The sequence below is a fragment of the Gracilinanus agilis genome, chromosome 2 (genome assembly GCF_016433145.1).
Source record: "Gracilinanus agilis isolate LMUSP501 chromosome 2, AgileGrace, whole genome shotgun sequence".
In the NCBI taxonomy this organism is placed as follows: domain Eukaryota; kingdom Metazoa; phylum Chordata; class Mammalia; order Didelphimorphia; family Didelphidae; genus Gracilinanus; species Gracilinanus agilis.
In genome coordinates, this window is record NC_058131.1 from 564,988,814 (window position 1) to 565,003,928 (window position 15,115).

General features: G+C 39.0%; 1 protein-coding gene across 4 annotated transcripts in view; it reads right to left on the minus strand.

Annotated features, from left to right (window-relative positions):
- Positions 1 to 6,444: 6,444 nt before the first annotated feature.
- LRRC49 (leucine rich repeat containing 49) overlaps positions 6,445 to 15,115 on the minus strand; it is a 212,263-nt gene continuing 203,592 nt past the window's right edge. For all 4 annotated transcript variants that reach the window (XM_044662387.1, XM_044662385.1, XM_044662384.1 and 1 more), the window contains one exon: positions 6,445 to 7,070. In XM_044662387.1, coding sequence (XP_044518322.1) covers positions 6,867 to 7,070 — 204 coding nt within the window. In that variant the 3' untranslated portion in view covers positions 6,445 to 6,866. The remainder of the gene's footprint in view (positions 7,071 to 15,115) is intronic.

Genomic DNA, 15,115 nt, shown 5'->3' on the forward strand with positions numbered 1-15,115 from the left:
TGGAATTCTTCAATTTTGTTGAATGCCCATACTTTCCCCTGAAAGTATATGGTTAGTTTCGCTGGGTAGTTGATTCGTGGCTGAAGGCCCAGCTCTCTTGCCTTTCTGAATATTGTATTCCAAGCCTTGCGTTCTTTTAGTGTTGAGGCTGCCAGATCCTGTGTGATCCTTATTGGTGCTCCTTGATATTTGAATTGTCTCTTTCTGGCTTCTTGTAAGATTTTTTCTTTGACTCGAAAGCTCTTCAATTTCGCTATTATATTTCTGGGTGTTGACTTTTCTGGGTCCAGTTTAGAGGGTGTTCTATGGATCCTTTCAATGTCTATATTGCCCTCTTGTTGTAGAACTTCAGGGCAATTGTGCTGAATAATTTCTTTGAGTATGGAGTCAATGTTTTTATTAATTTCTGCCTTTTCTGGAATACCAATGATTCTCAAGTTATTTCTTCTAGACCGGTTTTCTTGGTCTGTCACTCTCTCATTGAGATATTTCATGTTTCCTTCTATTTTATCAGTCTTTTGACTTTGTTTTATTTGTTCTTGTTGTCTTGAGAGATCATTGGTTTCTAAATGTTCGATTCTAGCCTTTAAGGACTGGTTTTCGGCTCTAATGTTTTGGTTTTCCTTTTCAATCTGGTCATTTTTGGTCTTCAGTTGTCTTGTCTCACTTTCCAATTGCGAAATTCTGCCTTTTAAACTGTTATTTTCTTGCCAGATTTCTTCCATCTTCCCTAGCATTTCATTTTTAAACTCTTCCATAACTTGTGACCAGCTTTCATTTTTTTGGGGAGGTTTGGATTTTTGTTTTCCCTCCTCTGTTGTCTGGATTTTCTCTGTGTAGAAGTTGTTGAGTGTTCCAGAATTTCTCTTGATGGTCTTTTTCTTCTGGACTTCCTTATTGCTGGCCATTGTTAGCCCCGCCCCTTTCCCGCTTTGTCTTTGCACTCTGGGTCTGCCTGGGCCTTGCAAGCTTGGGGGGGGTGCTCCAGTCTCCTTGTCCTCGGGGTCAGGCCTCCTGGTAGTTCCCGGGTCTGCCCCTCTGCCCGAGGCTCCTTCAGCAGTCTTTGGGGCTGCTTCCACAGCTGTGCTCAGGTCTACACCAGGTCCTCACTGGAGGTCCAAGCCTGGGCTGGAGATCGTTATTCAAGCCTAGGGCACTGCCTTTGCCTGCGCTGATGCTCTTAGGGCCCTGCTTTCACCCCCGCAGAAGGTAGTGAAAGTCCGTGGGCTGGAGATCTTTATTCGCACCTGAGGCGATGCCTTCAGAGCTTGGGAAAGGCCTTTAGGGGCCTTTGTCCCGACCGGGAGGCGGTGCCTTCACCCACATGGGCGCTCAGGGAGAGTCCCAGCCACCTGGGGTCCCTCGTCTTGCAGCGCACAGGTACGGGCTCAGGGGCTGCCAGTGATTTTCTGGTTGCCCCAGTCCTGTTTACCTGCTTGTGTGGTGTGGGGAGTGGGGGAGGGGCTTCTTCCTCTCGTGTTTTAGTGTGAACTGTTTCACCCCTTTAAAGTGTGGAAATGCCCCGATTCTGCGTACCTTCAATGCTGCGCCCTGTTGTGGGGTTCCTTCGTTCCTCTGGACTCGTTTTTATTTCCCCTTGAGGGGTCCTGTGTGGTTCAGTCAGGAGAGATCGAGCAGCTGCTCCTTACTCTGCCGCCATCTTAACCGGAAGTCAGACTTGGAATTCTTTACTTGCTGGCTCAACAACTGAGGTCAAATAATTGGCAGAATCTCAAAAGGCATCTTGACTGCCTGTCACAGAAGTAGAAATGATAGTAGTAGGTCTCAGAACATTTGAGTCTTTGGTTAGGAAATCCTAAATGTCCTTGAATAACTACTATCAAAAATCATTTGATACACAGGCCAATGTATTAAGGCATAACTCTAGCATTTTAGCTTTCTACTCCCAAATCATGGAAGTGTGCCAATCTGTTACACAAATTTGTTGTTCAGTTATTTCAGTCATGTCTGACTCCTCATGACCCCTTTTAGGATTTCCCCTAACTCATCAATGGGCCTATTAGTTACCCTCAAGCTGGTTTAGACCATATGCTGAGATGGAGATGAAGCCATTGGGCATATGATAACATTTTGGAGCCATAGATGAAACCTGGGTGGCAGATGGCCACCAAAGGTGGAAAGCAGCCTTGCAAGGGTTCAGCAGCCCTAACACCGGAGATACTAATCATCTAGAATGGTTTATTATTTCCTTCTCCAGCTCATTTTATAAATAAGGAAAGGAAGACAAACAGGGTTAAGTGCCGCTTGCCCAAGGTCACACAGCTAGCTAATAAGTGTCTGAGGCCAGATTGTGAACTCAGGAAGATGAGTCTTCCTGACTCTAGGTTTGGTACTCTATTCACTTTGCCATTTAGTTGTCCCAGCTGATGGAGATATTCAGCTTAAAATTCAATACCCTCTCTCATAATGGGTCCCTCATTTTTCTCCCCAAAGATTTTTTTGTAGTCAAAACAAAACAAAACAAAACAAAAAAAAACCCCAAAAAACCCCAAACCACTTAGGCTAGAATAGACTAACCTTTCATATGTGGTTTCTACATTCACTAGAAGCTTAAGGACAAAGGTATTTTTAGTTCTTTTTCCCCCAACTTCACCCCAAGGTGGTATCCAATTTCTACTTTAAACAATATGTGGTCCCTGAAGAGTTCCTTCTAATACTTTAAATTTGAAGAAATGTTTATATTAAGAAATTGAAGAATATTAGTCAACACAACTATGTTTCTAATATTATACTTAAATTGTCATCCTCCTGTTATCTATTGCATAGGCGTGCTCAAGAAAATAGGGAAGAAAAACTCAGAAACTGTCAGGAACATGGATGACTTTGTGACATAAGATTCTCATTGCCCAGCCCTTTAATATATACCCTGTACCTAAAATCTCAAGCAGTTTATAGGAACCCAATGCATAAGACTTTCTCCAAGAATACAAGAGGACCCAGATACACCGGGAAAGCCACTGAGGGAGACTTTCCAAAACCATACTGTTCAGTTACCAAGTGGTTTCACTTGGCCCATTTAGATTCTGTCCTTTTAACATTCTATGCATGGAATGCTCTCCCCCTCTACTCTGTCTCCTTAGTTTCCTTTAAATCCCAACTAAAATGCCACTTTCTACAGGAAGCCTTCCCTAACCCCTTTTAATTTTAGTGGCTTCCCTTTATTATTTCTATTTATCCTGTATATTAGCTTACTTTGCATATATGTCTGTAGGTTTCCTCCCCCATTTTATTGTAAGCTCTTTAATGACAGGGAATTGAATTCCTAGTATGTAGAGGAGTGCCTGGCATAGTAGATGTTTTAATAAATGTTCTTGATGGATAGCATGAAGGACAACAAAGCAACACCTCCTCTGTCTCTCCTGGTAGGCAACATCAAGGCAGGGGAAGGAGACTGATGCCCTCACTATAGAAAGTGATGTCTGCCTTCTTTTAACAGCTCATCTGTCTTTAGTTCCCTGATTGTGGTGGCATAAATCTTCCTGGACAAACGGTTTATGTTTAACCTTGTCCATCTTGCTGGCAGACTGTATTTCCATGTTACTAGGAGAATGGCCTCATTTTGCCCTCTAAACTTATCCCTCACTCATTTGGGGGTAGAGCGACCAACATAGCTCCAAAGGACATTTCCCTCCTGAGGGCTGGAGGGTGGCCACCTGGCCCTCTCTGCAAACTTTTCATAAAATACTATTGCTTAGATTGAACTTTCTGCTGAGAATCGCCATTCAGCTTTGTTGTCTTTCAGGAGTTATTCTTGGCTTAACCTGGCTCTCCACCTCCTGGTGATCCAGTTACATAACTATCTAATGTAATGACTGTCAGAGAAACTGTTTTCTTGTCATTCCAAGTCATTTTCTCTGAATATATATGTACCATCCCTGTTGTTAGAAGTGAGAAACCTGGGGAGGTGGCTAGCAGTCAGTTGTGCAGCAAGCATTCAGTGTTCTTTTAGCTGTTGGCAATGGTTAATTCTCTTCCCCCACATCCCCCGAGTTGTAAACAAGCATTAATAGATTTTCTGCTCCCAGTGATTGAAATTCGTCATGTCAGTGCCAGATCTGGCCCCTGATTGTGCCTGTGATGGAGCATGGAGTTGTTGAGTAAGTAGACAGAACTGAGAAAGAATAACACATGGAAGTGAATATATGTTGGGAAGAATTAGAATATTAGGTAGTATGTAATTGGGAATCTTGTACCATTAAAACTACATTACCCAGGAACCCAGTGACTTCCTGTTGTTACGGGCTGACATAAACAGGAGATAAATTAGGTGGATTTCTGTGTTTAGCTCTCTTCTCCAGCTGTGAACACAGGACTTTTGAACAGGTAGATTAACTTGGGAACCTGGTTTATTTTACCTTTTTTACTCTTTTATTTCTAGTGATTATGAATATTATAAAATATATTATTTTTAGTTATATATTCATTTTTTATTTTTACAGTAATGAATCTGAGGGAAAGAAGGGCATTTGAAGACATCCTTGCTTTCCTAGCACCAACCTCTTCTGTGGACTCTTAGTGAGTCAATCTTGAGCTGTAAATGCATGGAAGAATGAGTCCTAGGGCCAGGCAAAGGCATGAAAATCTCCTGCCTGTCAGGACTTCCTGGGTCCTAATGATTCAGTCAGATTCTTACATTTGGGGACAGTGATGATAAAACCTGGATACATATTTGATTCTCTGAGTGACACAGTGAAGGGATCCCAGAGCTTTCTACAGAAAAAAACACCTGAGGAGAAACCAAAAAGATCTGTATTAGGTGTGATAATAGGTCTGTGTCCTCTAGTAAATTCTTAGGTTAGGGTCCCAGAGCACTTTTATTTACTTGTATGGATGCTCAAGTGGGTTTGAAAAAACAAAACAAAACAAAACAGAAAGGGTGTAAGACATTGTTCGTAATATAACGAGGGGAAATAATATTGAGGTGGTGAATATGCCCTCCTATCTATATGATATGATTAGGGTATCATCAGGTAGCACTAAAAGCCTTTAAAAGACTTTGAGCTATTTGGGGTAACAATGGTGTTGTTATAGAACTCCATTCAATTTTACAAAGCACTTTCTTCACAATACAAATTTAGGCTTGGTGTAAAGAAAGACTCCTCCGCTATTATAGTTATTCCAAAAGAGTATGGACTGCCTTGGGACATAGTCTTATTGGAAGCCTTTAAGCAAAGGCTGGGTGGTCTTCCATTTAGTATGTATTACAGAAGGGATCTTTGCTTCCAAAACTGAGATTCTAAAGTTGGTAGTACAAGTATTAGTATCCCATTTTACAGGTGAGAAAACTGAGAGGGGATCTGTCTTTGAGGACCCATTCTTGTTGAGAACTAGCACTTATGATAACAAGAACAAATCACAGTGACATAACTCTTTATGGCTACAATGGACTTTATGTAAGGGACCTCATTAAATCCTTACAGCCCCTCTGAAAGGCGCATACTACAACATGAAAGAAGTTTGGTTTAGCGGAAAGAGGACTGAATTTGTCTGAGCATATGTGTTTGAATCCGAGTTCTGCCACTTACTACCTAGATGAGCTGCACAAGTTATTGCACATCTCAAGACCTTGGTTTGCTCAACTACAAAGTGAGGGTTGGGAGAGTTGGTTTCTATGGCGCCTTCCAACGTACTATTCCATGATCCTAAGACTACCCTCATTTTCCTGATATGGAACTGAGAATCAGTGTAGGCAACTGGTCTCATAAAGAGTAGCCTAAGCACCCAAATTCAAGACCCATGCTCTTTCCCCCATACTACGTCACCTCACTGGTCATTAGGGCATCCCACCACTTAACTAGGATATTAAATGTGGTAAAAACTGACCTTATTTGAACTGTTCTCACTGTTACAGTCCCTAGAGCAGTGATGGTGAATCTATGGCACGGGTGCCAGAGGTAGCACACAGAATATTCTCTGTGGGCATTTGGCCACCCCCACCAAGTTTGTTACTAGAATGGCAGGAGGACTTGGGTGGAGCTGCTCCCCTCCCCCTCTCTACATTCACTAAGGACATTCCTCATTTCACCTAGCCCTCTGTCCAGCAGCCCAATGGGAATGCTTCTTCTCTCTCTAGTGTGTGTGTGTGGGGGGGGGGGGTTGGGCATGTCTGGCACTCCATGAGAGGAGAGGCCTGGTACTGGGTCTGTGGGGGCGGCATTCCATCCCTAAAAGGTTTGCCATCACTCTGTTCTCAGTCTGCCTCCTAACTATTAAAGTACTCTATACCACCTGCTGAACACCCTTCTAAAGGGACAGGCCAAGAAGAATCCTGAAGCAAGGAGAAAAAGGCATCTATGGAATTGGGAAAAGGAGTATAATTTAATAAAGAAGGCTGTTCTGACTAAATTAAAAAGGTAAACACAGGACAATTTTTTACTAATTTATTAATAATTCTTCACTCATAAAAAAACAATACTTGCTTGAACATATTTTTGGTTTTTAAAACCATGGGTGAAAATAAAAGAGTTGAAAATTGTCAGTTAAAAAACCAAAGAGAAACACAATCATGCTTTAGCATTATGTAGAATCTACCTGTTCTGTTATGATAACAGCATCATCACCAGGAGCAATCACAGAAGACAAGCATCCAACCTCTGGTCTTGTTACTTTCTACAAATGGCTTTATTCACAAAGGCCTTACTGACATCTTAAAAAATTTTTGGTCTTGTCTTTTTTATTTTTTTTAAAGCCTAGCCAGTTGTCCCTGGGAAAACAGTATTCAATGATGCTTAGAAGCCATCCTTTGTAGGAAAGTGATTTATTTTTCTGGTAATGTTTATCCTCTAAATTTTTAGTCTTCTTGAAACAAACACAAAATACTCAAATCAACAGTAATTGGTAAACTGCTATTTTGTATCAGTTATTCTTTGTAGACAGAGTTTCATGTAGGAATTCTTATTGCGTATTTCTATTACTGCATCCCTGACAAGCTCAATGAACATCTGAGGCCAAAGCTTCTGTAAAGATTCATTTTTCATGTTGATTTCAGCTGCTTCTTTCACAAGGTCATGTATGTAAGTCTTGCAAAATTTCTTTTTTTCTTTTATTTCCTGTTGGGAAATCAATGGTTTGCATTAAAAAAAAAAAAAAAGACTGAGAACCAAACAAAAGTACCAACATTTCACTGATCCAAAACAAAGGTAGGGCTCACCAAGACAGCAGTTTTAAAAGTATGAGTACAATTTTGATTAATTTGTAACTTCCATTTCTAGTAAAGAGTTTGTAGTAAGTGATGATAATCGGCACCTATACTCTAAACTCTTCACATTTGTAGCAAATTCCTGCTTCTCGAAGTAGTAAAATACACAACTACATTAAAGTAATATTTTCCTCACAATGATCCTAAGAGGTAAATAGTGCAGTTATATCTACATTTGATAGGGAAGGAAACTAAAACTTTGGAAGGTTCAGTAACTTGTCTATTGTAACATAACTAATGTGACTGGTGCACAAACCCAGATTTTCTGGCTTCAAGTCTTTTTGGTCCATGAGGGCAAAAGCAAAATCAATGGGCAAAAGCTACAAAGAGACCAGTTTAGAGGTGATGGCATGAAAAACTTCCTAACTGTCCACAACTGAAACAGAGTGCCCTCTCCTTGGAGGTCTTCAAGCAGAGACTGGGGATGCTATAGTGGGAATTCCTTTCATGTATGAGTTGGAATAATGTCTATATCTAGAATTCCTTTGTCCACTGTAAAAAATATTGGCTATGCACTCAACCCACTTTCATGAAATAGTAGCCTGCTTGGACTGAGAGGAAGGTAGAAGTAAAACATGTAGGATGGAATATAGAGAGCTCATCCTTGACAGCTTTTCTTGTATTCTTGGGTGGTAACAGTATATAAAAGAAACTCAAGAAAATAGGATGAAATATGAAGACCCTCTGGCACAGAGTATGGTTGTAATAAAAGTCCATACTAAAGTTGGAAAGAACCTCAGAACCCATATACTCTAAACCCAAAGCTCTTATTTTCTTTACCAGATCTGACAGAAAGCATCAAACTGACTGCAAAGAAGATTTATGAGCTTTTCATTTTTTTTCTGTTCTTTTTCAGTAGTTCCAAAGCATAGTAAGGGACCCTTGGTAAGATCAAATATGTATAAAAATGCTTTATTAATATGGATACATGTATATATACACAAACACGTATATATATATCCAAGTCACCATTCCATTTTACTAAGCAAATAGGTCTCTAAAATTTTTATCATATTTTAATAATATCTCACCTTTCATAAAATGTTTTCTTACAACAATGTGTTACCCTTAGAATAGCTATGCATGTGCCAGAAAACTAATCAATTTGATTTAATTCACATGTTAAGAAGACTAGGTCATGGGTTGGCTTATCATAAAAACACCACAAAACTTTCTCCAGATGATAAGTAGCAAATCCTTTCCAGCTGCCTGGTTCAAAGTACCTAATGTTATAGGCCTCCGAATTTACTGTTAGTTTATTACTGAGAAATAATCCCATGGGAACTCCTAAGAAAGATAGGTGTGAATTCCTAGTAGATTTCTAAAAACAACAACAAAAGATTGTATATGTATTCATATGAGTACAAAAGAAACTTCATTATAAGTAGAAGAGTGTGTATATGTAAAAAATGCTTTTCCAAGTTGTCTAAATTTCTTTTTATAGTTTATTTATTTATTTAGAATATTTTGCCATGGTTACATGATTCATAATTTTTCCCACTCTTCTTCCCTTCCCCCTCCCAGAGCTGACAAGCAATTCTTGTTTATACATGTTATGCATGTATCATTTTTCAAAACCTATTTCCATATTATTCATATTTGCAATAAAGTGCTCTTTTAATGCCAAAACCTCAATCATATCCCCATCAAACCACATGATTGAGCATGTGTTTTTCTTCTGCATTTCTACTCCCACAATTCTTTCTCTGGATAGGAATAGTGTTCTTTCTCATAAGTTCCTCTGGATTGTCCTGGATCATTGCATTGCTACTGGTAGAAAAGTCCATTACATTCAATTGTGCTATAGTGTACCAGTCTCTGTGTACAATGTTCTCCTGGTTCTGCTCCCTTTGCTCTGCATCAATTCCTGGAGGTTATTCCAGTTCACATGGAATTCCTCCAGGCCAGCATTCTTTTCAGCACAATAGCATTCTACCATAAACCACAATTTGTTCAGCCATTCCCCAATCGATGAACACCCCCACATTTTCCAATTTTTTGGCAACACAAAGAGTGCAGCTATAAATATTTTTGTACAAGTCTTTTTCCTTATTATCTCTTTGGGTATAAACCCAGCAATGGTATGGCTGGATTAAAGGGCAGGAAATCTTTTAAGGTCCTTTGGGCATAATTCCAAATTGCCTTCTAGGATCACTGGATTAATTCACAACTCCACCAGCAGTGTATTAGTGTCCCAATTTTGCCACATCCCCTCCAACATTTATCACTTTCCTTTGCTGCCATATTGGCCAGTCTGCTTGGTGTAAGGTGGTACTTCAGGGTTTTAAAAGAAGCTTATTAAATGGTTCTTACACCATGCTCCTCTAGTACTAAAAGATCTTTGCAGAGCTATTTAAATTGATAAAATTAACTACTTAAAAATAATTTTAAGAGTATAATTTAACACAAATGTCAGCAATTATATAATTTAATCTAAATAATACCATTATTACTCTTCCTTTTAGTATTTTCTCATACATCTTTTCAAACAGAAGTACTCTGTCATTGCAACTCTTCTTAGCTCTGACCAACTTAACTTCAAATTTTAACTGTACTAGAAAAGATTTCTACCTCATCCTCCTCTGCTCCTAACTAATTATTACCTTCCTTTTCATATCCAGGGAGCATATGTGTGTACTAATGGTGTGCTCTATGATAACTCACTCTTTCTCTCCAAAAGTTTTGGCTATTAATGCATCAATACCATGTTTCTCACTCAGATTTCTCTCATTTGTTAGACTGACTCTTGCAAAGCTTTATATTACCCATAAAATCATTGACTACAAAAGTTGCAACAGACCTCAGAGATCTTCTAGTGCAACTTGAATAAGGATGTGCTCTACAACATTACTGACAAGTGGTCATCTAACCTTCACTTGTAGACTTTCCATCAGTAGGAGAAAACTACCATATTCTCAGGCAAGTCATTTCACTTTTAGATAGTCCTTTTTGCTAAAATTTTCCTACCTCAAACCAAATTTACTTTTCTGCAATTTCTATTCATTTCCCCAAGTTCTGTTATCTAAAGCTCAGAATAAAAAATCTAATTCTTTGTAATTTTTCATGGTTTTCCAGTTTTCATCAATCTGGCTACCCTCTTCTGATATGCCCAAATCTACAAAGGTCCTTGTGAATGCAGAAATGTTGGTGTTGTCTGACTAGCATAGAGTACTGAGCAACTATTTACCTTCTTTATTCTATAAACTATGCTTCTTTTTTTCTGGCCAGCGTGTAATATTTTAGATATATCATTGTCCACTAAAACCATAAGATCTTTTGCATACCAACTATTACCCAACATGCCTCCCCATAAGAAGTTGATTTTTTGAACCCAAGCATAAGATCCATATATTCTTATTAAATTACATCTTATTAGATCTGGGCATTACTCTATCATGTTGAGATCCTTCTGTTTTTTGACTAATAGTTATTCAATATATTAGTTATTCCTTCTAGTTTTGAGTCATTTGAAAATTTGAAGACCACCCAATCAACTTCTTTTTCAAGTCATTATAACATTTTTAAGTAGCACAAAATCAAGCTAAGGTCCTTGAAGAATAATAGTAGTGATAAGTTTCAAAATGAAGGTGATGTAAGTGGAATTGTGTGTTGGTTATAGAAGGGGGTGAGGAGGAGGGGGGAGAAAGAACATGAATCATGTAACCATGGAAAAAATTTCTTAATTAAATAAAATTTAAAAATATTAAAAAAACAAAAAAAAAATGAAGGTGATGTAAAAACAAATCAATAAAAGTTGTCAAATGAAAAAATTTGAAAAAAGTACAATTTAGATATGTTTACAATATAGAATTTTCCACCATAATGGTCTTTTAATGATATTTCACTTATATCCTTGCTTTATAGATGAGGAAGTTAAAATACAAGGAGGTTAAGAGATTTGAATAAGAGAAATTATTTTCTCATTAATTCCCTATAGGAATCCTTGTCTGTATCCAAATCGACCTGTTCACACACTCTTCTAAACAAAGTAAGTGTATTATCACTGACTAACAAGAATAATATACTTCCCATTGCCAGAAATATCTATTCATTTCCTTTCCATGTATGTAAGTTCCACCCATCCTTTAAGCCTCAGCTCAAGTTCCACTTCTGTGAGACCTTCGCTGACCTTCCCAGTGCACAGTGACTTCCTTTCTCTAAAATCACTCTGTCACTCATTTTGCACTTAGTATGTACTATTCTGTTGTTTTAGGCCTTTCTATGTAGACTTCCTATTTCCATTTTAGAATCTAAACTATAATGATCATTACTAACAAGGAACTTGTTTCATACTTCTTTTTATTACCAGTGCCCAGGATAGTGTTCTACACATAACAGGCATATAAATATTTATAGATGATGATGATGATTAAACAACTAGATAGTGGCATGGACAGAATTAGAATTTAGGCATCTAGATGCTCAACACAGCACTCTTTCAACATTGCCTCATCATATTCTTCCTAAACCTTTTCAATTTAGTTCTCTCATCACTGTTGTTGGCATCTGAATCTTTTCTTGGAATTAAAGGTCTTATTACCCTTGTTTTTCATCTTAAAGAGCTTCCCATTTGGCTTGGTCCTATATTAAAGGCCTTAGTGGCAAGTCTTCATCCCTAATTTCTCTAGTAAAAAACTCAATTCTGCACTTGACTTGCCATTCATTCCCTGAGGCCCAAAGTCCCTCCATCTTCCTCTTAAATAAAACCTTCCCTCCATGCACCATCTCTCTCTTTCCTTATAACAAAAATAAAACAAAAAAAACCAGAAAGGAAATATGGAAATGGAATGGAAATGAAAAACCAAATGGAGCAGTCAGCATGATTTCCCCCGATAATGAAAAACATTATCCTTTATAACTAGGTTTCTTTATCACTCATCCTTCTCTTGTTTCATAAGTACTTAATGAACATGGAAAAAAAGTCTTTGTTAAGCTTTTTCAACCTTGGAATTTTTTATAATCTGACTTTCTGTGGATACAAACTGATTTTTATCCTAAAAGAGACTTTACTTTTTTTCCTCAACCTAATTTGAAATTAACAGAACCATTTTAAAGCAATTCAATGTTGGTTTGCTCAATCACTGCTATTTTAAAAAAAAAAATTATCTTGGTTCCGGGTTAAGATGGCGGCAGAGTAAGAAGCAGCTCTTAACCTCTCCTGACTGAAACACACAAAACTCCTCAATGGGACATAAAAACAAGTCCAGACGAACGGAGGAACCCCACAACAGGGCACAGTGTGGAAGGTACGTGGAATCGAGGCATTTCCATGCTATAAAGGGGTGAAACAGCTCTCACTAAATCGCGGGCTGAGCAACCACCCCACCCCCACCCCCTCCACACACAGCACCTATAGCACCGAACCCAGCTAAAAAGAAGTAGAGCAAGTTTGGGGCACCCATCGAGTCATTGGCAGCTCTGGGGCCTATTCCTGAGAGCAGCAAGATTTGGGACCCCAAAAAGCCAAAGAACGCACCCAAAATCTGAGCGCGGGCTTAGGGCGCAGAGCGCGGGAGCAGAGCTCAGGCAGGCTCAGAGCTCAGGCTCCGAGGAGGCGTGGGTGGAGGGAGACACAGCCACAAGCTAAAGTTCTGAAATCCTGAGTGGGGAACCAGCGTGGACGGGTGTACGACTGTGGAAGCAGCGCCCTGAGACTTGTAAAAAAACCTCCGGCAGAGGATCAAGCAAGGGGATCCACCAGGGGGCTTGACCGTGGACAGACCCTGAGCGCAAGGATAAACCTGAGAAGCTGCTGGGCTAACGATGGCTACCCAGTCTCAGGAAGTTCAGAAGAGAAAGATTAACAACAAGAAAAAGAAGTCTTTAACACTTGACAACTTTTACACAGAGAAAATCCAGACAACCAAGCAAACAGAGGAGGAGAACAAACAAGCATCCGGACCCTCCTCAAATAAGGAAAACTCCTCACAAGCTATGGAAGAGTTCAAAACTGAGATTTTGAGGAAAATGGAAGAGATCTGGCAAGAAAATAACAGTTTAAAAGGTAGAATCTTGCAACTGGAAAGTGAGGCTCAGAAACCAAATGAACTGATAAGCAAATTGAACACCAGAAATGACCAGATTAAAAAGGAATACCAGAAGCTTATAGCCGAAAACCAGAAGATTATGGCCGAAAACCGAAAGATTATAGCTGAAAACCAGTCCCTAAAGGCTAGAATTGAGCAGCTAGAAGCTAATGATCTCTCAAGACAACAAGAACAAATAAAACAAAGTCAAAAGACTGAAAAAATAGAAGGAAACATGAAATATCTCAATGAGAGAGTGACAGACCAAGAAAACTGGTCTAGAAGAGACAATTTGAGAATAATTGGTCTTCCAGAAAAACCAGAAATTAATAGAAACCTGGACTCCATACTAACAGAAATAATTCAGCAAAATTGCCCTGAAGTCCTAAAACAAGAGGGCAATATAGACATTGAAAGGATTCATAGAACACCTGCGACATTCGATCAAGAAAAGAAAACACCCAGAAATATAATCGCCAAATTCAAGAGTTTCCAAGCAAAGGAAAGAATCTTACAAGAAGCCAGAAAGAAACAATTCAAATATCAAGGAGCACCAATCAGGATCACACAGGATCTGGCAGCCTCCACGCTAAAAGATCGCAAGGCTTGGAATACGATATTCAGAAAGGCAAGAGAGCTGGGCCTGCAACCACGGATCAACTACCATCAAAATTGACTATATATTTCCAGGGGAAAGTATGGGCATTCAACAAAATTGAAGAATTCCAGGTATTTGCACAGAAAAGACCAGGGCTAAATGGAAAGTTTGATATTCAACCACAAAAATCGAGAGAAACATGAAAAGGTAAATAAGATACAGAGGGGAAAGAAAGAAAACTTATAATTTTTAAATTTGCCTTTTTAAGGGCCTCAGTGAGATCTAATTATCTGTATTCCTATGTAGAGAAACGTTATGTATATTTCTCTGTAGTGAACTCTAATCACTATTATAATATTCACTATTAGAGTAATCAGAAGAATCATTCACAGGGTGAGGGTGGAACACTAAATAATCTAAGATGACATGGGGGATGGGAAAGAGGGGGTGAATAGCAGGGGACACCACCAAGAGAAACTTGAGTGAATAAGAAAAAAGGATATTCTATTACACACAAAGAGGGCATGGAAGGGAGAGGGGACAAATACTATTAAAAGAAGGAGAGGAAGAGAGCATTAAGAGGTAATAATCAAACCTTACTCTTAGTGTAATCAACCACGGAGAGGGAAGAGTAGCTATACTATCCATTGGGACATAAAACTCTTATCTAACCCTTCTGAGAAAGTTAGAAGGGATAAACCAAGGGGAGCAGGGGAGTGGGGAGGTCAAAAAAAGGGAGGGGAGAAGAGGGAGGGAATTCATAAGGCCTTTAAAAACAAAAAGAGGGGGGAAAATAAGGGAGGGGGTAGAAAGGGAAGTTAATCAAGGGAGGGGATAAGGGATAGTGGCTCAATAGCAAACCACTGATTTAAAAGAAAAAAGTATAAGGAAAAAGGGGGTAGGAAGAGGGGAGGATTCGAAAATGTCAGCAAATGCACAACTGATGATTATAACTCTGAATGTGAATGGGATGAACTCACTCATAAAATGGAAGCAAATAGCAGAGTGGATTAGAAACCAAAATCCCACCATATGTTGTCTACAAGAAACACATATGAGGCGGGTGGACATACACAAGTTTAAAGTTCAGGGTTTGAGCAAAATCTTTTGGGCGTCAAATGAGAAAAAGAAGGCAGGAGTGGCTATTATGATTTCTGACAAAGCCAAAGTAAAAATAGATATGATTAAAAAAGACAGGGAAGGTCATTACATCCTGATTAAAGGCAGTATAAACAATGAGGAAATAACACTGCTCAATATGTATGCACCAAG